Below are 27,283 nucleotides of genomic sequence, written 5' to 3'. Positions count from 1 at the left end.
TCTCTCTCACTCTCTCTCTTTCTGAGAACGTGTGTGTATGTGATGTGCACGTGCATGCACGATACAATTGATTGTACCTGAAGTCTGCAATCAAGTGGTTTTTAAGTACAGCATGTAATTTACGTTGAGCGAACATTAAACCCTCCGCCCGACCCGGGCTACGGCCTGGCTGTTTACCTGGCAGGCGCACGGAGTGGCGGCAGGGCGAGACACGGCGCCTCCATGCCGATAGGTTCCGTTCCGAGCTCACGTTTCGTGGTCATGCCAAGCTGAGGAACCCCTCGCCGCGCTCCGCCTGCTGCCCCAGAGACGGTCGTGTCCTCGGTTATGACTTTTAATGCTGAAAAAAGTTAAGTACGCTTTAAAATGACCATGAGAGCGCCTGAAAGCTGATTTGGAATCAATCTGCTGGTTTATTCTCATTCAAGAGTGCCTTTACACATTCATTCCCTTGCGATGACATAATATTCCAAGATGGCGGTTCGTTGCAAGCAGTTTCCCACTCTTCCGGAGACAATTTATTTAACGAGAGCCTTAGTAGAAATATATCATGAAAAGAGTGGATGGATTGAAGCATATCGATGCAGACATTTTTAAAGCTGGAGCATCAAAGTTTATTGAAAAAAAGAGAAAAAGTGCAATGAGTTTATTTTAATGAATGTAAATTTTGAAAGTATACGTAAACTGTGTAAATTCAGTGTATCAATCCTTTGTTGTCAAAGTGACTTGAAAAGACTCGAACCTGAAAGTGCAGGACTTGTGGCTTGACTTGAGACTTGACTCGGGACCTGAGGGAAAAGACTGGTCCCACCTCTGCCGAGTCGTGGACGAGTCGTCCACCTTTGAGTCTTCTGTTAGAGTCCTGATCGCCGGCATTCCCCACAGTGAAATATCATCAATCAGTTTCAGCCAAACTCACAGCCACAGTTCCAAACAAGGAAGGAGTGTGAAGACAAGCGAGTGTGAGGAAAAACCAGTGTGAAGACAGACTCAGCTAAAGAAAACGTGTAGAGCTTTATTGCTTTTGAGGTTTTTTTTTTTTTTTTTTTAACTGAAGGTTGAAAATGTTGTTTAAAGTTCATCAATCAGAAGACTGACAGCTCAACACCAATCACCTGACTTTGGTTTCTTAGCAACAAGACAGTTCAAAACATGTCACCTGCAGGCGACTCAAGAAAGAAAATAAGTAACAGCTGAACTTCACAGACCATCACCACAATGTCACAAATACAACCGGAAGAGGGAGAGAGAGAGAGAGAGAGAGAGAGAGAGAGAGAGAGTGCAGATCAGTGCGAAGTTATTCATGATGGACAGAACTTATTTTTCATTGAAGCTCAGATTTCTTAGTTCAAATAAAACGTTTTCTTCAGTTCCTTCACAGCTTCACCTTTGTGCCAGTTTTTTAAGGTGGAGGTCCATCAGTTGAAGCAGCTCTGATTGGACGGGAGCAGATTGCTTCTGAGTTCTGATTGGTTGACTCACAATCATGCTCGCCTGCAACCGGATCGACCAATCAGAGTGAGCCGGGAGGCCGGTCGTCGGGACTGACTCTCCACTCAGCGTTCAAACAAGCAAAGGAGGGACGTTTCCTGAAGGCTGGAGCTGCACCAGGTCTGGAACCAGGTCTACAACCAGGTCGGGATCAGGTGTGGAGCCAGGTCTGGACCCGGACGGGACCGGCCGTCGGCCTGGTCCGCCGCCTCGGCGGCCTTCAGGAGCTGCAGTGTGGCTTCAGGTCGATCAGTTTCAGCACCTCAAACGTTCCTGGACGCACTTCTCTGATCACAGCGGGCGACTTGAGGATGTTTTGAGAACCGAAGCGACAGTAACGTTCTCCCGAGCAGCCGACCACAGATCCATAAGAACACAGTAATCGGTCTTTGTTCTCCGTGTCGGGCCTCGGCGCGGCGCTCGCTGCATCCAGCCGGAAACGGGCCAATGGGAGCGGCGTCCGTCACACGACGGACTCCCTCACGGTGTCGTCCCGCAGGAACATGGCGGCGCTGAGTGGCGGCGCGGCGTGGAGGAGGAACTCGCTCTGAAGCTCCACGCGAGCGGGACGCTGCCCCTTGCTGCCGCCAGCCCGCCGTCTCCGTACAGCTGGCCGAGGCGTTCGCACAGCAGCCCCTCGGTCTCGGGCGGCGGCCTGCTTGTCTCGCCGTCCGTCCTCTTCCTCGCGATATTTGTAGGACGCCAGTTTGACGGGTCCGCTGAAGGAGGGTGCTTCCTGAACGCTCTCTGGATCACGGTCGCGGCGACCTCCTCTTGTTTCCTTCGCAGGGTGCTGCTGATTGGCTCATAAGACACCTGCAGGCGGACAGAGTCACGTCACTCTGGACCATTTCCTGAGACGTGCTGGTTTGGGTTCAGACTACTGGATCAGGACATGCACAGTTAGCAGTTAGCATGTGAGATGCTAATAACTGGAAATGGTTTATCCCCGCCACTGAAGGAACGGTGGGAAGAGACGTTACCTTGGACGGGTTGTTGGCCATGAACTTCTCCTCCATGCTGGCTTTGAGAGCGTCCATCTCTCCTGAATCTCCCAACACCTGGACACAAGACACACCGCATGACCAGAGATGGAACCGTGAGAACATCAGCAATCAGTGAAGAACACGGAGAACGCTAAATGCAGGAAATGTGAAACAGTCAGCACACTGAACCAGACAGTCTGAACAGGTGAGTCTAGAGTTCAGATTTCAGTATGGATGGAGAGAAAGTGAAATGGAGTGTATGTGACTGTCTCTGATGGACAGTGTGTGACTGTCTTTGTCTCGGTGTACCCTGAGCTCCTCCCGGCTGGAGGAGCAGGGCGGTACAGTGGGATGCTGGGTGATGTTGGACTGAAGGGGCGGAGTCACCTGAGCGGTCAGAGCCAGCAGGATGTCCAGGCAGTGGATCTTGTCCCCGGGGACCAGAGGCAGGTCCATGTGGATCAGTTTGATGGTGTTGGGTTTGGGGATCCTCAGAGGGTCTTTCAGCGTGTCGCAGAAGTGGGACAGTTCGCTGTGGAGCAGAGAGTTGACTGTCCTCAGTGCAGTGTGGTCTCACAATCTCCAAACTCTGTCCTGCTCAGTGACACCGGTGTTTATCTCAGTGTGACTAACAGCTGCTGGTTTCACTGAGAAACAGCTCAGTTACTATTTCACCGAACTCCTGTTGACTGGACGAGGAAGACATCAGGAATCCTGGCAGCAACAAGGAAAACCTGGCTTTAGCATGAACCTGTTTCCAGCTAACAGCTGCTACCACAGCACAATGTTAGCATTAGCATTAGGGTTAGAGCATCTTCCTCCTCTGACAAAGAGACAGAGCATCTTCCTCCTCTAACATCAGATAATAGAGCATCTTCAGATCAACTAGGCTTCCATGCCCATTTTACCAAATGCTCCATTGTCGTCTTCCTTTAGAAATAAAGTTCCCTATTTTCTCCAGCAGAGGGCGACATGTTTCTTCTGATCACTCTGGATAATTCATATCCATTTGAGGAGCCCAAAGACAAACAAACAAACAAAAGCAATAAATTTAAAAGAAAGTGGAGAGTGAGAGTTTTTAAATGCAAAGTGTGAAGATGTTTTACTTTGAAGGGGAAGTCAGAGTGGACGTGTGGGACGTGTGGAACGTACTCTGAAGCTCAGCGTGTGAGGGAGTGTGTTCTCACATGGAACCCTGCTGGTGTTAAGCTCAGATTGAAGGAGCAGTTCCCTTCAGAACATCTTGATTTTAACTTCATTCACTCTTGCTCTTATTTTTTTCTCTTCTGTCTGCTGCCAGGCTCCAGACTGAGCTGGAACACATGATGTGTATTTTTAAACTCTCAGCTCTCTCAGATGTTCTGGTGCTGAACTAAAACTCATCAGAACCACAGGTTGGCAGAACAAACGGACCCGCAGAGGAGAACTGGGCTCCAGAGGTGTAACGTCACCTGTACTGGATGAACTGCGAGGCGTCGGGGTCGAACTTCTCCCAGGTCTCGTAGAACATCTCAAAGTCGTCCTCGCACAGCGGGTCGGCGCTCTCCTCCGTGGCCACGTTGAAGTTCTCCAGGATGATGGCGATGTACATGTTGACCACCACCAGGAAGGACATGATGATGTAGGTGGTGAAGAAGACGATGCCCACCGCCGGGCTGCCGCAGTTCCCCCGCACGGCAGAGCCCGGGTTCTCCCAGTCCGGCTCGCAGTCCGGCGGCGTGTTCATGATGGGGCTGAGCAGGCCGTCCCAGCCGGCCGACGTGGTGATCATGAACAGGCAGATCATGCTGTTCCCGAAGCTCTCGAAGTTGAACATGTCGTCGATCATGGCCTCCTTCTTCACGTAGGCGAAGTTGGACATGCCGAAGATGGAGAAGATGAACATGATGAGGAAGAGGAGGAGGCCGATGTTGAAGAGCGCCGGCAGCGACATCATCAGGGCGAAGAGCAGTGTGCGGATCCCCTTCGCCCCGCGGATCAGGCGCAGCACCCGGCCGATGCGAGCCAATCGGATCACACGGAACAGCGTCGGCGAGACAAAGTACTTCTCAATGATGTCAGCGAGGAGGAGACCTGGCGGAGGGGAGGAAGAGGAGAAACCAGTGTCAAAAAAACAGAACTTTGATTTGAATGTTTTCCTTGGAGCAGCTGGAACAAACCATCTAGATCCCAGAAAACAGAACCTGCTGCCGGCTGGAGAACCTCACGGTCCCACTGTCAGAAACTGGACTCTTTCCTGGATGTGGAACCAGCTGAACTAGCGGAGCTCATGAGAACCAGAACCACTGAGAGGATCCTAAAGGTACTTTAGACCAGGACCAGAACCACTGAGAGGAACCTGGAGTTGGTTCAGTTGAGAAGTTCTGAGCTTATTCAGAGAATCAATCATGTCTGTCCTCTCCTTCTCTCTCCATCTATCCTCTCACCCCATCCGGAGTAACAGAAAGTCTCCTCCTCTGAGTCTGGTCTGCAGAGAGTCTCCTCTGAGTCTGGTTCTGCAGGTTTCTTCCTTTCCACGGTCTCCTATTTCTGTGGAACTGTTGGGTTCCAATGTTACTTCTAGAAACTGTTGTGCTTGGAGCTATTTAAATAAATCTGAAATGAACTGAATTACAGAGAATCAGCTGAACCTTGACTCTGAACATCAACTGCAGTACCCCCAATGCCTTGTGTCTGTCTGCCCTCAGTAGCTGAAAATACATCAATGCCTCATAAAATCTCGGATCTCAGACGAGTCCAGTGATCACAGTGATTTATGATTCCTGCAACGGCGTGATGTGTGGAAATGAGACACATGGAACCTGCATATGTGGCAATTAGGCTCCGATCAGCTCTGTGAGGACCAGAACTACAGAAAGAGGAACCTGGAGTTACTTTAGACCTGGACCAGAACCACTGAGAGGAACCGAGCAGCTGTAAACTGAGGGTTCTACATCCAGGAGACTCACCGACGATGGAAAGTATGACGACCACGAAGTCAAAGACGTTCCAGCCGACGGCGAAGTAGTGCTGCCGGAGGGCGATCATCTTCAGGATGCACTCGCTGGTGAAGACCACAATGAAGACCACGTTGACCCAGTACAGGATGAACTCCTTCTCCTCGCTCTGCTCGTCAGTTTCCACCATCATGGTCACCATGTTGAGGCAGATCAGCACCATGATGAAGATGTCGAAGACCTGAGTGGTTACCAGGTCAAAGACCAGACCCTGGAACTTGTTCTGGACAGAAGTCAAAAGAAGAGACATTATGGTCCAATATCTCACACCAGAATAGAGTTTCAAGTTTGGACCTGGACCACATGGTCTCCAGTAGACTGACCTCAGGACGTGGAACAGGTTTCTGAGGTTTCTTCGAGCCCAGCTTCTTCATGGCGTTGTAATACTTCTTCTGCTCTTCAGTCATGAAGATGTCGGTTCCTCCCAGGTACAGACACAGAACCATCACAGTTAGTATCAGACAGGTTCTCCTGGGCCTGGAGGACCAGCTGAAGTGGTGAAATGAGAAGAGAGACTCATCTTGGCTTTCTGCTGGTTGAAGTTATCGATGATGACTCCGATGAAGAGGTTGAGGGTGAAGAACGAGCCGAAGATGATGAAGCAGACGAAGTACAGGTACATGTACAGGTTCTCCTCGTACATCGGCTGGGACTCCAGCTACACTTACAGTATCATAACCATGGCAACCAGGTGAGTCAGTTTCATACCGTAGTCAAGATTTAAGTACCTAGAACCTTATTTATGTTACTCTGTGTTCAACTGAGTTACACAAAGAACATCTGAACACACATCCAGGTTCTAGCTGACCCTCAGCCTGGACAGGAAGTGTTCAGTTCCAGGTTCCAGCTGACCCTCAGCCTGGACAGGAAGTGTTCAGTTCCAGGTTCTAGCTGACCCTCAGCCTGGACAGGAAGTGCTCAGTTCATCTTGGTCACTGTGATTCAGCAGCATATCGATCAATAGTATCATTATGGGTTTCAGTGTGAGTGCCGTCGTTCCTGTGAGGATTGCAATCAGAGCAGAAGCAGTACTGACCTCTCTGGAGTCCACTGCTGCGTACATGATGTCCATCCAACCTTTAAATGTTGCCTAAAATAAGGAAAAAGCTAAACATCAGTTTTATATCCAGAGAGAACCCGGCAGCCATGCTGATGCGGCTTCATCATGATACCATGGTGAACTTAGTGCTGACACTCTGGAAATCGTTTGCACTCCTCTGAGGCTTCATCTGTGCTGAAGTTGTCAAAATTAGACCTTGGGACCAATAATGTGACCTCAAGGGAAGAAGCCTGAGCTTGTGCGGGAGGATCAGAGATATCCACTAGATATATTTGGGCTCATCTCCACACAAAGCCTGGACTCTGGAACCCAACCCCTCCAGAGGGGCTGGACTCTCTCCTTCTCTGGTTTTGTCTGTGGTGAGAAGGGGCCAACTGGTCTGGGTTTGCTTACAGCGCCACAGCTCAGCTGCCTCAGAAGGAATTCTATCGAGTCTTGTTGGCTCGTGGGACTCTTGCAGTAGCTGACAGGTAGCGGTAGGCCAAGCAGAAGAGCAGCCCGAGTGGTTGTGGAAGTAAAAACTGGGGTCTGGGAGAAGTTCAGGAGGGCATGGAGGAAGCAGAGGCTGAGGTCTCAGAGGTGGACTTGTCCATCAACCCAAGCCCAAGTCACCGAGGTGGTTGGTAAGCTCCTCGGTGGCAAGACACTGGGGGTGGATGAGATTCATCCTGAGTACCTTCAGTCTCTCTGGATGTGCAGAGACTGTCTTGGTTGACACGTCTCTGTAACATCACATGGCAGTCCTCTGGACTGGCAGACTGGGGTGGTGGGTTCCCTTTTTAAAAAGGTGGACCAGAGGGTGTTCTGCAACTATAGGGGGGTCACACTCCTCAGCCTGCCTGGGAAAGTCTACTCCAGGGTACTGGAGAGGAGGATTCCATCGGTAGTCAAACCTCGGATACAAAAGGAACAATGTGGTTTTCCTCCTGATTGTGGAACACTGACCAGCTCTACACTGGACCGACTCTATACTCTCAATTGGGTACTTGTGGGTTCATGGCAGTTCACCCAACCAACAACTTGGACCTGTATCAGTGGTGGAAGATGGGTGGAGGTCTGTACATGTCGAAGGAAACCAAAATAAGACTGCTTCTGGAATTTAGAGCAGACTTGCTTTCATTTTGAAAACCCCTGTGAGGGTGTTAGAGACAAAAAACAGGTGATGAAGCAGAGTTCTATACGTTCTCTGGATGCTCTGGGGTTCTGCTCCTGAGGCACTGACACTATGGAGGACGGATGTGTTCTGCCGTGACAAGGACTGGTTTCTTACCACCTGCAGCAGGGACAGGTAGCCCATGCCCACGTTGTCGTAGTTGACCTTGACGTTCTTCCAGCGGATCCCGGTCAGGTTCTGCTGGATCAGACTGAGACACTGAGACTTGTTGTCCACCTCCTGGGGAGAGAACACCTCCTCCGACGTCTCGTTGTAGCAGAAATGAAACTTCCCCGCAAACAGGTTGACGCCCATGATGCTGAAGATCAGCCAGAAGATCAGGCACACCAGCAGGACGTTAAAGATGGAGGGGATGGCCCCAACCAGGGCGTTCACCACCACCTGGTGGAGGGGGGTGGGGGGTGGAGGAACAGGGGGAGGAGGGGAGGGAGGAGGAACAGAACATGTAAAAACAGAAAACATTCACTACACCCTCATCTAGAACATTTACTCCACAGTCATCTACCACATTGCCGCAGAGCAACAACACCACCCTAACGTCCTCACCCTCATGCCCTCGAAGCGGGACAGGGCCCTCAGGGGTCTCAGGGCTCTCAGGGTTCTCAGGGACTTGATGGCTCCCAGTTCCGAGTATCCAGGATGTTGGCCGTCAGCGACACCAGCGACACCTGGAGAACATACCTACTGATGACATCAAAGCCTCGCTGGCCCCAAACAGCCAATCACAATCCATTCTCAACCTGCTCACGCAACATAGAGGGTGTGTTTGATTCAAACACTGCTGCAGCCAGAGGGTGTGTTTGATTCAAACACTGCTGCAGCCGGAGGGTGCGTTTGATTCAAACACTGCTGAAGCTGGAGGGTGCATTTGATTCAAACACTGCTGAAGCTGGAGGGTGCATTTGATTCAAACACTGCTGCAGCCGGAGGGTGCGTTTGATTCAAACACTGCTGAAGCTGGAGGGTGCATTTGATTCAAACACTGCTGCAGCCAGAGAGTGTGTTTGATTCAATCACTGCTGCAGCCGTAGGGTGCGTTTGATTCAAACACTGCTGCATCCGGAGGGTGCGTTTGATTTAAACACTGCCGCAGCTTAGGGTGCGTTTGATTTAAACACTGCCGCAGCTGAGGGTGCCTTTGATTTAAACACTGCCACAGCTGGAGGGTGTGTTTGATTTAAACACTGCCGCAGCTGGAGGGTGTGCTTGATTTAAACAATGCTGCAGCTGGAGGGTGTGCTTGATTTAAACAATGCCACAGCTCGAGGGTGCGTTTGATGTAAACACTGCCGCAGCTCGAGGGTGCGTTTGATGTAAACACTGCCGCAGCTGGAGGGTGCGTTTGATTTAACCACTGCCGCAGCTGGAGGGTACGTTTGATTTAAACACTGCTGCAGCTGAGGGTGTGTTTGATTTAAACACTGCTGCAGCTCGAGGGTGTGTTTGATTTTAACACTGCCTCCACCTTGAGTTTGAGAACCACCGCAATAACGGAACATCATGTCAAGCTTTGATTTTTATTTCAACTATTATGGGATGTTCATATCTGTAGTGTATAACTCTGAATCTAATAGTAATGTTGTAAAATCATCATCGATCCAAATTGATCACAATGTTTAAATACTGACAGTCAGTCTGGTTTAATGTGACAACATTGTGTGTGAGCAGAGGAAGAAGTCCTGGACCGGATCCTGGTCTGGAGAGGATTGAATCTGTGTTGTGAAGGTGTGAATCGATGTTGGTGAAGGGGTAGATTGGTGTTGTGAAGGGGTGAATGGGTGCGTCCTGATGTCCGTACATCCACGATGAGGAAGTCCAGCCAGCACCAGGCGTTGGTGAAGTAGGTCTTGAATCCGTAAGCGACCCACTTGAGAACCATCTCGATCACGAAGACGTAGGTGAAGACCTGGTCAGCGTACTCCAGGATGATCTTAATGACCCGGTGCTGCTCCACATAGATGTCCTCAAAGGCCTGCACACACACACACACACACACACACACACACACACACACACACACACACACACACACACACACACACGCATGCATGCACGTATGCACGCACGCACACACACACATGATTATGTTGATGTTCCAAATCCATGTTAGTGTTCCACGGTCTGTTAGTGATCCACATAAAGATTAGAGTTCCATATCCATGTTAGTGTTCCACATCCATGTTAGTGTTCCACATCCATGTCAGTGTTCCACAGTCTTTTCGTGTTCCACGGTCTGTCAGTGTTCCGCGGTTCGCTGACGCTCCAGGTGTTAGTACTCAGTCTGCAGATTAATCCATCGGCGTGATCGGCTCACCCACATGATCAAATCCAAACACCTGATCACGCGTTGAAGGAAAACAGTAAACAGGAAGAAGTTTTCACCAGAGCGCCGCTGCTCAGCAGGATCATGAAGATGATGAACGTCTCAAAGTAGTTATGCTCTACGATGGAGAAACACGTTCTCCTCAGGTTCCACCAAGACTTCCCTCTGCCCTGAGACGTGTCGATGTCCAGGCAGGGACACCTCCGGTACCACTCTGAACACACACACACACACATACAGAGTTGATATCGAGAGTATGTGTATGTTTGCTTTTATGTGCATGAAATAAAGTGTGGAATTTGTCAAGGTTCAGGACTGAACATCACGAGGAATGTTCTGGTCTAATGGTAGGAGCTTCTATCCAGCTGGGTAGAGGTGGACCCTGGGTGGGGGCAGTCCCTGGGTGGGGGCAGTCACTTGGTAGGGGTGATCCCTGGGTAGAGGTGGTCCCTTTCATTGAGGCTTCACTGGGTAGAGGCGGTCCCTCGGTAGGGTGGTCTCTGGGTAGGAGCAGTCACTGGTCAGGTCAGTCTCTGGGAGCAGTCTCTGGGTCGGGTGGTCCTTGGGTAAAGATGGTCTTTGGGATGGAGTGGGCCCTGGTTTGCGCCAGTCCCTGTGAAGGTCGGTCCCCGGAACAAGGTGGTCTCTGGGTCGGGGTGGTCCTTGGGCAAAGGTGGTTTTTGGGATGGGCAGGCCCTGCTTCGGGTCCAGATTGCGCTCCTCCCTCTTCTCGCCTCCCCTGATATATCATCTCTCGGCTGGGGGTGGGCTGGGGTCGGTTGCCCCAGCAGGGTTGCTGCTCGCTCCCACGTCTTCGGTCCCCCATGGGCGGGGGTTCACCCGGTTTTGGGAGTGGTGATGGCTCTGTGGGGGGCGAGGAGGGGGGGGGGTTGGCTTTATTGGGGCTGTGTGGTGGTTGGGTGGGGAATGGCCAGGTGGGGGGGAGTGGTTGTGGGGGGGTGGCACGGTACGTGTCGGTGACGGGGGGTGTGGGGGGCTGAGAGGCGAGGGGGAGTTTGGTGGTGGGGGTGGGCGATTGGGCGGTTGCGGTGGTGGTATGGCTGTGGGCCGGTGGGGCGCTGGATAGGTTGGCTACGACCCGTTCTGCCGTGCGTGGCCTTGAGGCGTTGGGGGGGGGGGGTCGTCCCGAGTTCCTGGGCTGGCTCGCTGGCTGGTGGTCACAGTGGGAAGGCTGTGCCGACTTCGTTGGGCTAGAGAAGCTCCCTGCTTTGGTGGAGGTTTTCATGCATGCCAGATCCACCACACCAGCATCTACCAAAACTCAGTAGATTCACTCCCCCGGTTGCTGAGTCAGTGGAGGTTGCTGGGTGAGTGTCTGCTGGATCTCACTCTGCTTCATCTATACTTCCTCTGGTCTCCTGACAGCTTCTTGATTGGCCTGGTTGGGATTCTGCAGTATCTGGTGTTTGGGAAGGTTTAGGATTTGTAACTGCCTTCAAGGTGTGAACCACAGAGCACAAATAAATCTAATGCACCTTTCTCTCAGAACACTGTTTATGCCTCTCTTTTTGTCTGTCCTGTGTTTGTTTTATGTCTCACGTGGGTGTGCACAGCCCTCAATGGCATAATGTAGGAAACAGCCTGAGATAAACCTGATAGGTTACTTGCCATGAGGGCAGGTGATGGTCACAGTCACAAATAAGAAAAAATTGCATGCAGCTTGAACACTGACATCATGGGTTGTTGATGTCACTGTAATAGCAGATATGCAGACAAAATTAAAAAAAGCAAAAAAAGGAAGAAAAAAAAAGGATAGAGGCCTTCCCTTGGTAGGGGTGGTCCCTGGGTAGAGGTAGCCCCTTTCATTGGGGCTTCACTAGGCAGAAGCGATCCCTGGGGGTGGTCTCTGGGTGGGAGCAGTCACTGGTCAGTTTGGTCTCTCAGATCGGGCCGTCGCTGGGTCATTGTGGTCCTTGTGTAAAGGTGTTCGCTGGGATGGGGCGGGCCTTGTGAAGGGTCGGTTCCTGGAATGGGGCATTCTCTGGGTCAGGGTGTTCCCTGGGTCGTGGTGGTCTCTGGGTTGGGGTGGTCTCTGGGTCATGGTGGTCTCTAGGTCATGGTGGTCTCTAGGTCAGGGTGGTCCCTTGTTCAGGGCAGTTGCGCGGTTGGGGTGGTCCCAGGGTAGGGACAGTCCCTGCGACTGTCCCTACCTTCCCTTGGACTATCCTTCATTGAAGCATGTATTGATCAAGACGGACAAGTGGGGGTTGGTAGTGGGTGGTGTGTGTGTGTGTGTGTGTGTGTGTGTGTGTGTGTGTGTGTGTGTGTGTACTCTCTGTGCAGCAGTCAGCTGGACTGTCAGGATCTTCATCCTCGTCTTCGTCGTGTTCGTGGACTTCTGGAAGCTTCTGGACGGTGCTGCAGATCGACGAGTCGTCGTCCTGAACAGAGAAGAACCGATGAGACAAAACAACTTTCAGAGGAAACAACAGCAGGCGGAACTGAGTTTACTTTGGAGTGTTTCTGTCCGTCTCCCTCCTGCTCCTCCTCCTCCTGCTCCCCTTCATCACCATCCTCCTCCTCCTCCTCCTCCTCCTCCGACCCGGACCCGGACCCGGACTCGGGCTCGGCCATGGGGACTCTCAGAGAGGCAATGCTTCTGTAGTTGCTGGTCAGGTGAACCTCTTTACTTCTCGGTTCTGGGTCAAGACGAGACACTGATGGGTCGGAGATGACGGAGGTCACAGGGGTCACAGGGGTCAAAGACAGGACCTCCTTCATCACACTGTCATCTTCATCACAACTGACTGCTGAAAAGATTCACAAACAACATGATGCAGATCAAGATCTGAGCAACTGATAAACACCAGATAGAGTCTGGACTCACCACTCGGGTCTGGGTCCACAGGAGTCTTCTTCCCCAATAAGGACCAAATGTGTCCCAGGATCCAAGACTTGATCCAGGTCATGGCCTTGTTGATCCGGTTTATGGCAATCTGCAAATTGTTTTCTCCTTCTTCTTCTGGAGCCGCCAGATTATCTCCACTGAAGGAGCTCAGGAGCAGGGCCAGAAACAGGTTCAGGACCTGAAACGAGACCAGGAAAAAGACAAGGAACAGGTTCAGGACCTGAAACAAGACAAACAACAGGTTCAGGACCTGAAAAAACACCAGGATCAAGATCAGGAACAGGTTCAGGACATGAAAAAAGACCTGGATAGAGTTCAGGAACAGGTTCAAGACCTAAGAGAAGACCAGGAAAAAGACCAGGAACAGGTTCAGGTCCTAAAACAAAAACCAGGAAAAAGACAAGGGACCGGTTCAGGACCTGAAACAAGACAAGCAACAGGTTTAAGACCCAAAACAAGACTAGGAACAGGTTTAGGACCTGAAACAAAACCAGTAAAAGACCAGAAACAGGTTCAGAACCTGAAACAAGACCAAGAACAGATTCAGGACCTGAAACAAGACCAAGAACAGATTCAGGACCTGAAAAAAGACCAGCAAAAAACCAGGAACAGGGCCAGGACCTGAAACAAGAGCAGGAACAGGTTCCAAACTGAAATCATATCACTGCCTATAAAAACATCAACACCAGACCACTGAAACCAAAACCTGCTGCAGACTGGAAACAGGATCAGTACCTGAAAATACCAGCAGCGGGCCCAAAACTAAACTAAAAAAAAAAAAAAAAAAAAACAGGATGATGACAACATTCTGATTCAGATTCAGATTCAGATTCAGAAAACTTTATTGATCCCAAAGGGCAATTTGTTTGCAGCACATCTCGAGTCGTTTCACACGTAAATACAACATGAGACAGTCCAGTTTAACCACAAGTGGAACTCAGGTTGAACGATATTAAAACAAGCAATACAATAAACAATTTAGGAGCTGGAATTCAATAATTTGATTGCAGAAGGCACAAAAGAGTTTGAAAAACAATTAGTTTTCCTAGCTGGAGCAAAATACCGGCGTCCAGAAGGCATCAAGATAAACTCTGGAGTCAGAGGATGAAGAGGCTGAGCCAAGATGCTGTGTGCTTTACTCAGCACCTGCTGCTCCCACAGAGAATGCAAGTCCCTCAGTTTAACACCTGTGATTTTAGAGCAGGTCTTGACAATGTTCTGCAGTTTGTTTTTGTCCCTCACAGACAAGGATTGAAACCAACAGATAAAAGAAAATGTGAGTAAACTCTCAATAAACGAGCAGTAAAAATTATTTAAAAGAGTTTTGTTCACATTAAAAGAGTTCAACCTTCTTAACAAGTAGGTATGCTGCTGCCCACGTTTGACAATGTGCTCAGTGTTCATGTCAAATCTTAATTTGTCATCTATCACCGTGCCCAGATATTTATAACTATTGACAATTTCCACGTTTTCTCCATGGATGACACTGACACTGTGGGAGGAAGTCCGTCTAAAATCAATGACCATATCCTTAGTTTTTAAAACATTTAAGTCAAGGTAATTTTCCTCGCACCACTTAACAAAATGGCCTAAAGCAGGACCATGATTTCCCTCCTTTTGTGACAGTAGAGAAACCAGAACTGTGTCGTCTGAAAATTTAATCAGAAATCTGTTCTCCTCAGCGGATCTGCAGTTGTTGGTGTAGAGAATAAACAGAAGAGCAGACAGGACACAGCCTTGAGGAGACCCCGTGTTGGAGGTGGTGGGAGGAGACAAGCAACCATTGACCAGAACACGCTGGACCCGATCAGTGAGAAAATCTAAGATCAATGACAACAACTGGGCCGGAAGGTTAAAATCTGAAGCCAGCCTTTGAATCAAGATGTGAGGCTGCATTTTATTAAAAGCAGAAGAGAATTCTGGATCAGAAAGAAGACCAGCAAACTGGACCAGGCACCAGTTCAGCAGTGGAACCCAGACTGGGATCTGAATGGGAGATAGGGGACAAAAAAAAGGTAGACTGCAGAATATTTGAGAATTGGTTCATTTCATTATTCAGTCTCATGTAAGTCACAGTCTTCAGTCCTTGACCTGGACCTGGATGAGGATCAAGACAAAGACCCAGACCTGGACCCGGACCAGCACCTTGATACGTGAGTGAGATCATGAAACTCACCACCAGGTTTCCGATGACCATGACCATCATGAAGACGATGAGACACATGGTCTGGCCCGCCACCTCCATGCAGTCCCACATGGTCTCGATCCACTCGCCGCACAGGATCCTGAAGATGATGAGGAAGGCATGGAAGAAGTCGTGCATGTGCCAGCGGGGGAGCTCGCAGTCCTCCGCGATGCGGCACACGCAGTCTTTGTAGCTCTTCCCGAACAGCTGCATGCCCACGACGGCGAAGATGAAGACGATGATGGCGAGGACCAGGGTCAAGTTCCCCAGAGCGCCCACCGAGTTCCCGATGATCTTGATCAGCATGTTGAGGGTCGGCCACGACTTGGCCAGTTTGAACACTCGCATCTGGAACCGGGACGGGAGAAAAGTCAGAAACGACACAACAATTTTGATCGTGAGAAATATTTCACTGACGAATGACTGAGTTGACGTAATCCACCAAAAACATCAATATTCGTTCTTTCAGAAGAAAATGCTGAGGTCAGAGGAAAATGACAACATTAACTGCAGTGTTAGTGTCAGCAGGATAGAGGAGGTGTGTGCACGTGCATTAACAATCATGCACAGTCACCATGGTGCGTTCAAGGACCGTGCAAGCTGTTGGAACTTTGAGAGTGTGGTAAAAGTGAAGAAGACGATGAAGACGGACTGACCAGTCTGAAGGAGCGCAGCACCGACAGGCCCTGGACGTTCGCCAGTCCCAGCTCCACCAGACTCATGGTCACAATGATGCTGTCAAAGATGTTCCAGCCCACCTGAAACCAGAGAACAGCTCTCTCTGAACAAGAACATCGGTGCAGAACCAGACCGTGCTGAGGGAATTGAACCGTGGCTGGGGTCGTACCTGGAAGTAGTAGTATGGGTCCATGGCCAGAAGCTTGAGAACCATCTCAGCTGTGAAGATCCCGGTGAAGACCTGAGGGGACAGTCAGACACGTGGGGACAAATGGAAGAACGTTCCTCTTCGAGTTCTCAGCTGTTCTGCACAGAAACACTTTTATAATCCTTCATTTCCTCCTCGTGTTCTGGAGGATTTTTATTCTCTGAGGTTTTTATTTTCACTTTTTAAATAGACATAACATTTCAAAATAAAATCTGATTAAAGAAACATTTATATGAATATGGGGGTGGGGGGTGGGTTTCAGAGGACCTGTGTACTGTAGGTCTGGATTGGGATGAGGGTCAGAGAGTCCTGTAGGTCTGTATCAGGATGGGGGTCAGAGAATCGGTCCTCCTTTAGGTTCTCCTCTGGAACCTCGACCCGGCCACTCACCAGGTTCCCCACACTCAGCAGGTCCTCGAACTCCTCCGTCATGGGGTAGTGCTCCATGGCCATGAAGACGGTGTTGAGGACGATGCAGATGGTGATCCCCAGGTCAACGAACGGGTCCATGACGACCATGTAGAGCCACCGCTTGAGCCCCCGCCAGCAGCCGCAGCAGTTCCACTTCAGGAAGACGTCGGCGAAGGCGTACCAGCAGGGGGGACACGGTCTCTGGTCTTCCTCGAACTCTGAAAGACCAGCAGCAGGTTGACTGAGAGGACAGAGGACAGACAGTTCACAGTGTTTCAGCAGGTATTAGAGGAGACAGAAATGTTTTGATGTGTTCAGAGTCAACAGATGGAAAATTGCATCAACAGAAATGCGGCAGAGCTTGAAGTCATGACCTGGGAGCTCAGTCTACGACAGGAACTCGTCTCAGAACGTCCCACAGAGCAGGAACTTGATCCAGAACGTCTCACCTAACAGGACGCCCTCAGGAGGCTCCAGCTTTTATTTCAATCACCTGCCATGTCTCCTTCAGACACCGAAGCTTTCCCACCCTCCCTCCAGTCAGCTCCACCACCTCCACTGCCCCTGCCGCTCCGCCTCCACCTTCTGCACCTCCCTCCAGTCACCTCCACCACCTCCACTGCCCCTGCTTCTGCTCCGCCTCCACCCTCTGCACCTCCAGGTGTTGGAGGAACTCAGATGACCTAGTACAGAATCACTAAATTACTGGCCTGTGTCTGTACCTTCCTGTGCTGTGTGTTCCAGTTCCTGGTTCTTCATGTCGTCAGCTTGTTTTTCCAGGAGCGCCGCCCTGCAGGCCGCCTGCTGCCATGACAACAGACAAAAGCTCAGCAGAAGGTCCGACTGATCAGACAAGGTTTTCCCGTGGCAGCGAACCTCCTCCTCCCTCTTCTTCAGCGCCTCCAGGATCTGAGCGTACTCCTCCTCCTTCTGCTTGGCCTCCGCCATGGTGGCCTCGTTCTGCTCGGCGTACGCCATGGCGACCACGGCCAGGATCAGGTTGATGAGGTAGAAGGAGCCCAGGAAGATGACCACCACGAAGAAGATCATGTAGGCTTTACCTGCTGCTCGCAGCGTCTGTGGACAGACCAGTGGGACAGACAGGTGAGACAGGCAGGAGGGACAGACAGAAGGGACACAGACAGGTGGAGACACTGACTGACCAGCTGGAAGAGGTTTTCCCAGAAGTCCTGAGTCATGAGTCTGAACAGAGCCAGAAAGGCCCAGCCGAAGGAGTCGTAGCTGGTGTAGCCATAGTTTGGGTTCCTCCCGGCCTTCAGACAGGTGAAGCCATTCGGACAGACCCTGAACACACCACCATCATCATCATCATCATCATTATCATCATCATCACCATCATCATCATTAGTATGATCATCATCAACAGCAGCATCATCATCATCATGATCACCATCATCACCATCATCATCAACATCATCATCAGCAGCAGCATCATCAGCCTCATCATCATCATCATCATCATTGCCATGATCATCATCATCGTCACCATCATTATCATCATGATCATCATCATCCTCATCAGCATTATTATCCTCATCATCATCATCATCATCATCATTATCATCATCATCATCATCATCATCATAACTTACAGAATAATGTTTGAGCATCGTTCCAGAAGTTGAAACAAAGAGAACAGCAGGAAAAGTTGTGTAGTGTTGAAAAACAGCAGGTGGCTGTTGTGGCTGAAGTTGTTGTGGTTGTAGCGGTTGTAGTTGTAGTTGTTGTGGTTGTAGTCATTATAGTTGTCATGGTTGTTGTGCTTGTAGTATTTGTTGTGGTTGTAGCTGTAGTGGTTGAAGTTATGATTGTAGTGATGTAAAGAGATTCTGGTAGCATTATTAGTGGTTGTAGTGGTGGAGTCGTTGTGGCTGTAGTAGTTATTGTGGTTGTAGCAGTTGTTGTGCTTGTAGTGATTGTTGTGGTTGTGGCTGTAGTAGCTGTACTCAGGGTTTTCGTGGTTGTGGTTGTACTCATTGTTGCAGTTGTTGTTGCACCATGTGGACGTACCCGGCATCAGAGCTGTTTCCACAGAGCAGAGCATCACGGTGTCCAGGAAGGTAGTAATAGTTGTCTGTTAGAGACACAAGAGACAGATGGTTCCAGCCAGAAGAGAACACAGCAGACGGACGGACGGACTTCAGAGCTTCAATAGTTTCCGTCATGACGACAGAAAGATGAGTGAGGAATCATTCACCTGGATTGTTGATGTACTCGTAGTAATCAAAGCTTTCCGTGTCGTTGCTGTAGGTTTCATTGTTGTAGGTGTCGTTGCTGTAGGTGTTGTTGCTATGGAAACCATCAGCTGTGAGGTTGCCGAGTGAAGGTGGGGTGAGGACACACTTCTGCCGCAGGTTCCCCATGAAGAGCTGAAGCCCGACGAGAGCGAAGACGCTGAGGCAGAAGACGGTCAGGATCATGACGTCGCCCAGCTTCTTCACTGACTGGATGAGCGCTCCGACGATCGTCTTCAGACCTGCGGCAGGGGGCGGAGCTTCAGCCCTGAATGGCCAGTCAGGAGCCGGGGTTTGCAAAGCGAGACGGGGACTGACCGGGTATCACCGTGATGGTCTTCAGCGCCCGGAGAACCCTGAACGTCCTCAGTGCAGAAACGTTCCCCAAGTCCACAAACTCTGTCAGATATCTGCAACGCGCATGGAGAGAGAACCTCGTCTTCATCACCTGATCTTTACAACTCTCATCTTCATCATCTGAAGCTGCTATCAGGATAAAGTGATGAGACGTACCAGTCAGGGGGAACATTTCAGAGACAATCACAAAAGAACAAAGTGTGTTTGATCAAAACTCAACTGTTTTTCGACCTGTTGAAGACGATGAAATTCTAAAGTTACTTAAAAAAATAATCCCTGAAAAACTGGATGGAAAACTTCTGAAGACAGAAATCAGTCGTCAAACCTTTATGTCACTTTTTCAGATTTACTGAAATCATCAGAAGTTCCCCCAATTGGCTGAAGGTTCAGCAGAACCAAAAGCATCTGACCTGTTCTGAGAAAACTGAAAGTTGAAGTTCAAACTATTTTACAGTGAATCTTCTTTATTCTGATGTCCAACAAGCTTATGAAGGTTAGTTAACCAGCAGCTGTGACTGATCCACATAAGGTAACCTGCAGCTCCGAATAGAAGGACTTTTATTTTGGAGGACTGACTCCAGGAGGAAGAGTCTCTACTTCTAGAGACTAACCGGAATCCTGAAATCAATCCATCAAAATAAATCACTGATTATAATTATCTCCATCCTCATCCTCATCCCAATCACCATTTTCATCACCATCATTATCATGATCATCCTCCTCCTCTTCATCGTCATCATTTCATGTTCACCATCATCCTCTGTCTCATCATCATTATATAAATCATCATTATCATCCTCATCATCCTCATCATCATTATCCCCATTTTCAACATCATCGTCATCCTCATGATAATCCTCCTCGTCATCATCATTGTTATCCTCCTCCAGCTGCTCCTCCTTCTTATTATCATCATCAGGATCAGCGTCATCTTCAACATCATCTTCGTCCTCCTCCTAATCATCATCATCATCCTCATCCTCATCATCGTTATCCTCGTTTTCATCATTATAGTTATCATCATTATAAATATCATCAGCATCCTTACCATCATCTTCAGTATCATTGTCATCTTCATCATCATCATCATCCTCATCATCATCATCATCATCCTGCTCCTCGTCCTCCTCCTCCTCATCATCATCATCCTCATCACCCCCCCTCCTACTCATCAGCATCATCATCATCATCATCATCATCATCATCCTTATCATCCATTCATTAACTGATAAAAGGTTTTTTGAATAATGTCACATTTTAGGTAGAAAATCTGCATTTTAGGCTTAATGTGAATGCTCTTTCTGTACTAACATTGTGTGTGTGTGTGTGTGTGTGTGTGTGTGTGTGTGTGTGTGTGTGTGTGTGTGTGTGTGTGTGAGCGCGCGTTCTTGTATTTCTATCCTTGTCGGGGCCAAATGTCCCCACAAGGATAGCAAAACGTGGAACGACGTGCCTTGTGGGGACCTTTTTCCGGTCCTAAGTAGGAGAAACAGTGTTTTCTTGACCATGTTGTTGTTACTGAAAAAAGTAAAAGTGCAAAAACATTTCTTTAGGGTTAGGCTTTATTGTGGTGTGGGTTAGGGTTAGGGTAAGGGTCAGGGTTAGGGGCTAGACATGAATGGGAGTCAATGGACGGTCCCCACAAGGATAGAAATACAAGACTGTGCGTGTGCGTGTGTGTGTGTGTTTGGACACTGCAGGTATTTACGCCATGCTGATGACCATGAAGTCCAGCCAGTTCCACGGGTCTCTGAGGAAGGTGAAATGTCCAACGCAGAATCCTCGAGAGAGAACTTTGACTGTGGCCTCAAACGTGTAGATCCCCGTGAAGACGTATCTGTCCAACAACAGAGACGCTGTGAGACACACGGGGCATCTCCCCATGAGACACGCTGCTTTAAAGACACGTCTGCGTGTGTGTCTGTGTGTGTGTGTGTGTGTGTGTGTGTGTGTGTACTCACTCTACAGTCTTGCTCCATGGTGGAGGGTCACTCATTGTCATGAACACACAGTTTGTTAAAATTGTCACCATAATGACCAAACTGAATAATGTTCTGCATTTAAGGAACAACAACAAGAACAGAGAACAGAGAACAACCATCCAGGCCTGTCAGCTGATTGGTCCTTTACTGTCCAGTCTGACTTCCTGAGATCGCTGCAAACAGTCCTGGTCCTGTGGCCTCAACTCAACTCAGCTGCCCGCTCTCAGGCTGCATTTAAATATTGCCACATATTTACAAGAACATCTTTAAAAGAAAAAACTTTATTTACACAAACCTGCATAAAACCTGGTTCAGAGCAGCTGTGAGCATTTCGCAAGTCACACACATATGATGCTAGGCAGCTAAAGCTAACGCCACTACAGCGAGTGCCAGCTAGTTAATGCTAACATGCTAGAGCTTTTAGCAATGCTAATATGCTAAACATTACCATTGGGCCGATTCTTAGCGAGAGGATTCTGTGCTTTCAGTTTCACAGATGAATGCAGCTGAAGCTCAGAGCAGCCTGCAGGACTCGGTCTGGTCTGGTCAGCTGGGTGGGCAGCTAGCTTCAGCAGCTGGCAACTAGTGTTGGGCAAGTTACTTTTTATTAATAGTAATTATTTATAGTTACTTGTTACTTCTTCAAAAAGGTAACTGAGTTAGTAATGAGTCATAATATTTTAAAAGTAACTAATTACAAGGCAAAGTAACTATTGCATTACTTTGAAAGCACCTGTTGAAATATGTCAAAGAAATTGGATCAATTGTTAATGGAACTTTATGATAAATCTTCAATTATTTATTATAAAGCTGAATCGATGACAGGATACATTAGAAACAGGAAACGCTGTATTAATCTAAATTATTCAAATGTTGCTGTTTGATAAGACAAGACAAGCCACCAATCAAGTCTGAGTTGTAACTGTAGAAAACATGTCTACATCTGTAGACATACATCTATTGACATTGCTGCATGTCTGTACTTCCATTTCTGTCCTCCAGGCCTGTCTATGGCTGTATGTCTATCTGATCCAATCATCAGGGTTCTCTGTGGCTTTATATCTGCCCTGTCATGCGACGCACTTTGCACCATCGTCACTGTTTTGACTCATTTTCGCTGTTTTATCAACGAGGCCTGAGATTCCTGCAGAGCTTCTTCCTAATAGAGTCAATACATTCAGGTGGGTTGCAGAAGGGGGGCACTGAAAACAGGACCAGGACCAGGACCATGAGTGACCACAGCTGATCCACTCTAACAGGATGAAGGATATGAATGAATGAGGATCTTGATGGCCAGAACCCTCAGCGGGTTGAAGGGACTCAGCAGGTAACACGCCGGGTCAGCATTGAACCTGTAGATGACGTTTCCTTTACTGAGCACGATGAATGTCTGCAGAGAGACACATTAGGGCGGTTACCGGGGTCAACAGGTCAAACTGGTCCACCCTCCGTCTGGTTCTGATGGGTCACCAACAGTAACTCCCTCCAATAATGACAAGTAATTACACAACACGAATGATTCAGTAAAATCAGACAGGCCTTCTGTGATTGGTAGAATGGATCCAGCTCCTCCAATGGAGTGTTGAGAAACTCAGGGGGCGGGTCTCCATAGATAAATGGGAGGGGCTTCCCAGCCTCCAAGTCACTGGCTGGCTTTGGAAGATTTTCCTCTGGTATCTGTCATCAGAGAAAATAGATTACTAGAGTAGTGTCACATCAACTGCACGACCATCTCAAAACCAACGGTCTTTACGAAAAATTCCAATCTGGTTTCCGCCCCTCCCACAGCACTGAGACAGCTCTCATCAGAGTGACCAATGATCTCCTCATGGCCTCTGACTCCGGCTCCACATCCCTCCTTATTCTCCTCGACCTCTCTGCTGCGTTCGATACCATCGACCACCACATTCTCCTGCACCGCCTCCAGCACCACATCGGCCTCTCCGGCTCCGCCCTTCACTGGTTTCACTCCTACCTCACGGAAAGGACCGAGCACGTGGTCCTGGGGGACGCTAAGTCCCGCCCCCACACTGTCACCTGTGGGGTCCCCCAGGGCTCCGTGCTCGGCCCCACCCTCTTCACCATCTACATGTTTCCCCTCGGATGTGTCGCTAGCAAGCATGGAATTAACTTCCATTGCTATGCTGACGACACACAGCTCTACCTCAAGGTCTCCCCTTCTGCCTCCCCCTCCTCCGCTGTCACCCGCCTCAGCTCCTGCCTGGATGAGATGGGGGCATGGATGAGTCAAAACTTCCTGCAGCTGAATGGCTCAAAAACTGAAGCCATTCAAACCGGTACCCCCCATCAACTTCACTCTTCTCCCATCGTTTCCGTTTCTCTTTTCGGTCATAGCATCCCCCTCTCTCCCTCTGTAACAAACCTCGGGGTCAAATTTGACCCCCACCTCTCCTTTGACAATCATGTCAACCACATTTGCAAAACTTCCTTCTTCCACCTCCGTAACATCTCTAAACTCCGTTCTTCACTTTCTCTCCCTGCTGCAGAGAGACTTGTCCATGCCTTTGTCTCCTCCAGGCTGGACTACTGCAACGCACTCCTCATCGGGATCCCTGGCAGGAGCCTCCAAAAGCTCCAGTATGTTCAGAACAGCGCTGCCAGGGTCCTGATGAGGGTGCGGAAACATGAGCACATCACCCCCATCCTTCACACCCTCCACTGGCTTCCCATTCACCTCCGTATTGAATACAAAATCCTCCTGCACACCCACCACTGTCTCCACGGTGATGCCCCCACTTATCTCACAGACCTGCTCGCACCACACACCTCCACCAGGACCCGGTCAGGCCAACAGCACCGTCTGCTCCCGCCCAGGACACGGCTCAAGACCATGGGGGACCGAGCCTTTGAGGCTGCTGCCCCCCGTCTGTGGAACGCTCTTCCAGACCACCTCAGGGCCCCACAGACGGTGGCAGCCTTTAAGAAAGGCCTCAAAACCCATCTTTTTAGAAAAGCCTACTGCTAGGCAGTGATTTTTTTTTTTCTTCTTTCATCTCTTGTTTTTATCTCTTGTCGACTGATGTACTGTATTTTATCTTATTCTTTTGTCTGTAGCACTCTGAGACTTGTAATCAAGTGTAAAGTGCGTTATAAATAAAATTTATTATTATTATTATTATGTCAGAGTACAGATTACTAGTTCTAATGGTGCAGATGACTAGTTGCCAGAATAATCATTGCCAGTTCTCAGAATACAGATGACTACTTGTCTGGTTACAGATTACCAGTTGTCAGAAAACAGATTACTAGTTGTCAGGTTACAGATTACTAGTTGACCAGGTAGAGAAAACTAGTTGTCCAGGTACCTTTGACTAGTTGTACAGTGAGGATGACTTGTTGTCAAGGTACAGATGACTAGTTGTCAGGTTACAGATGACCAGCTGTCAGGTAAAAGATCACTAGTTGTCAGGTTACAGATTACTAGTTGTCTAGTTAGAGATGACAAGTTGTCTGGTCACAGACGAATAGTGTTCTGGTTACATACGACTAGTGGTCCAGCTGGAGCTGACTAGTTGTCCAGTGAGGATAACTAGTTGTCAAGGTACAGATGACTAGTTGTCAGAGAACAGATCACTAGTTGTCTGGTTACAGATGACAAGTGTCCAGCTAGAGATAACTAGTTGTCCATGTACATATGACTAGTGGTCCAGCTGGAGCTGACTAAGGGCCAATCCCAATTCTACCCCTTTCCCCTCCCCCTCAGCCCTACCCCTATGATATGCGTGTTCACGAGGCTTAAGGGCCATCCCAATTCTACTTTTTGAATAGGGGTAGGGGAAAGGGGGAGGGCTATTTCACCCCTTTCAGCGAAGTCTGCATCGATGCTCCCTAATCTCAATAGGGGTAGGTGGAGTTTTGCATTGGCCAGAAAAAAAACAACATGGTGCCCACCAAGCAGTCGCACAAATGTAAGCTTGCTTTCTGTTTCTGTTTTTTTCTATTTAGAAAGCTATAAAAAGTGCATTTGCTTCACTGAAATTTATAGATATACTAGCGTGACAGTGTCCCAGTCATCGATTAACGTTTTAGTGCTGAGTAGCTCCATTTCCGATTGTAAATTTGTAACTTCTGAAGAGCACTAATCACTGTATTACTGTCATCTTTTATCATGTTTTTAACATATTATGTTTGACACAGGGACCCCCGATGAATCCCGACTTCTGATTCAGTTTAGAGATGAAAATGAAGAAAAGTTTTTGAAATCAAAATACAGCGCCAAAACACAATGGGAGTAAGCTATAGTATTTGTCTAAGCTATAATATGTCAGTAATAAATATATATGTATTACTTTAGGAAATTCATAAAAGAAAATGACTTGGATGGGGAAGTTACAGCCCAGCAAGCTTCAAAAAGGTGGGAGAACCTCAAAAAGAAATATAAGGTAAATAATAATACCATTAATAAAAACAAAAGTAATTTCTAATGTAATTTCGATCATTCCTAATATCCATAATTTTGTGTTGTTATAAGACCTGAAACTTGCTCTGGCACAGGGGAGGGGGAAACCACTGCTGCAAATTGGCCTTATTTCGAAAGGGGTATCCCAATTCATAGTGCTGCAAAGATAGCCCTAGCCCTCAGCCCTATTCTAAAAGGGGTAGGAGAGTGACAGGGGTAGGGCCAAGGGCTGAGGGGTAGGGGAAAGGGGTAGAATTGGGATTGGCCCTAATTGTCTGGTTCCTCCTGCCGTAGCGGCGTTCTCACCTCGATGTTCTTCTCCTTCCTCCTCTCCTGCTCCTTCTCCTGGGCCTGCTGTCTCTGCTGGATCTGGTCCAGGGATGCTGGGGTGAAGCGCCTGAAGACCTCGGTACCGATGGGGGGCAGCAGGTGAGCCATGCTGACATCCTGCAGAGCGACCCGAAGCCCTCTGCGCTCTCACTTCCTGTTCGGGGCCAGAACCACATCCGGGACTCAGATTGGGCAAACACTAAGATGAGACGATCAGACTCTCCTCCTCACATCTGGAGAACAGCTGTGGACACTGGACGGTCTCAGTCTCGGGAGACGGACGGTCGATCAGATGCTTCTTTCAATGCCAACTCCTTTAGCGCTCTGAGAACAGCAGCCAGACGTGGGTTGGAAGGTATTCTATTGATATATGGTCTGTGTTTGTGAAAAAGTGTCAGGAACATCAACTGATTCCAGTTTCAGGTCAAGTCAAAAGTTGGTCTGAAGTTTTTATTCAAACGTTCGACTTTCAGTAAATCCTTTTAGTGTCTGTCATCGTAAAAACTCTGCAGCCTCGTGTTTCTGCAGCTCGCGTCTGTTTATTTCTGAATGAAAAACTATATTTGACTGCACACACACACACACACACACACACACACACACACACACACACACACACACACACACACACACACACACACACACACACACACACTTGCCAGTCTCTGGTGTCTTGGAAGTTGCCAGGGTTGGCCCCGCCCCCACGTTGCCATGGCAGCAACAGCTGTTGGGAGTCATCAGTTTGACCCGGGGGTGTAATGTTACTGTGAGTACGATGACCCCCCCGACACACTCACACACACACATGCACACACGTGCGTGCGCACACACACACCTCATTCCTGTCAGTGTTCCTACATGGTTTTCTTTCAGCCCCTCCTCACCTCCTCTGATCAGCCGCTGACCTCCGGTCGTTCAGCTGGTTCCTGGTTACAAACAGTCTCCAGAGTTCTCCGCCTGTTCTCCAGAGTTCTCCACCTGTTCTTGAGTGTTCTCAGTCTCAGTTCTCCTCCTGCAGAGACTGGAACAGATGATTTGGATTAAAGGTTCTGCATTGCACTGGTCTGGATCGTACTAATCAGACAGTTTCCACTTGGTTCCTGTTAATGACTTCAGCTCAGAGTAGAGTTCAACACGGAGTTCCACAGGGTTCTATCTTAAGAACTATAATCTTCTAGGAGTACCATAACTACTGAGAAGAACCTGGAGTTACTTTAGACCAGAACTAGAACCCCTAAGAGGAACCTGCAGTTCTTTAAAATCAGGACCAGAACCCCTAAGATTACCCTTTAGGTACTTTAGACCAGGACCAGAACCACTGAGAGGAACCTGGAGTCAGAGCAGGAGATTTCTGAAATTCCTTTTAAAGTCTCTAAAATCAGGAACCAGTTGACTCAGAGTGACTGGGAGGAATTAATCCTTCACTCGTTGCCTCCGGAGCAGATATTTCTGATTATTAATCCAAAATTCATCCTTTAATGTAACATTGAACAAACTGATCCCGATTAAAACAAGAATGTTTGAAGAAAACACCAAAGCCATGACAAAACAACTGAAG

At 48.8% G+C, this 27,283-nt stretch overlaps 1 protein-coding gene across 1 annotated transcript in view; it reads right to left on the bottom strand.

Moving 5' to 3' along the window:
* Nucleotides 1-547: 547 nt before the first annotated feature.
* Nucleotides 548-27,283, bottom strand: part of scn4ab (sodium channel, voltage-gated, type IV, alpha, b) — a 41,943-nt gene continuing 15,207 nt past the window's right edge. The window contains 35 exon segments of the mRNA XM_030088866.1: nt 548-2,067; nt 2,070-2,142; nt 2,144-2,218; nt 2,221-2,307; nt 2,475-2,552; nt 2,865-3,009; nt 3,929-4,550; nt 5,426-5,696; nt 5,797-5,901; nt 5,994-6,131; nt 6,510-6,563; nt 7,804-8,088; nt 8,254-8,345; nt 8,348-8,375; nt 9,506-9,679; nt 10,090-10,244; nt 12,324-12,432; nt 12,503-12,801; nt 12,879-13,077; nt 15,076-15,432; nt 15,741-15,842; nt 15,932-16,003; nt 16,361-16,599; nt 17,104-17,185; nt 17,258-17,458; nt 17,545-17,686; nt 18,413-18,476; nt 18,600-18,878; nt 18,955-19,046; nt 20,702-20,830; nt 20,955-21,044; nt 22,247-22,365; nt 22,515-22,652; nt 25,702-25,879; nt 26,610-26,746. Coding sequence (XP_029944726.1) covers nt 1,955-2,067; nt 2,070-2,142; nt 2,144-2,218; nt 2,221-2,307; nt 2,475-2,552; nt 2,865-3,009; nt 3,929-4,550; nt 5,426-5,696; nt 5,797-5,901; nt 5,994-6,131; nt 6,510-6,563; nt 7,804-8,088; nt 8,254-8,345; nt 8,348-8,375; nt 9,506-9,679; nt 10,090-10,244; nt 12,324-12,432; nt 12,503-12,801; nt 12,879-13,077; nt 15,076-15,432; nt 15,741-15,842; nt 15,932-16,003; nt 16,361-16,599; nt 17,104-17,185; nt 17,258-17,458; nt 17,545-17,686; nt 18,413-18,476; nt 18,600-18,878; nt 18,955-19,046; nt 20,702-20,830; nt 20,955-21,044; nt 22,247-22,365; nt 22,515-22,652; nt 25,702-25,833 — 5,340 coding nt within the window. The 5' untranslated portion in view covers nt 25,834-25,879; nt 26,610-26,746 and the 3' untranslated portion in view covers nt 548-1,954.

The sequence above is a fragment of the Salarias fasciatus genome, chromosome 4 (genome assembly GCF_902148845.1).
Source record: "Salarias fasciatus chromosome 4, fSalaFa1.1, whole genome shotgun sequence".
Taxonomy (NCBI): Eukaryota; Metazoa; Chordata; class Actinopteri; order Blenniiformes; family Blenniidae; genus Salarias; species Salarias fasciatus.
This window is presented reverse-complemented; position numbering and strand designations above follow the sequence as displayed.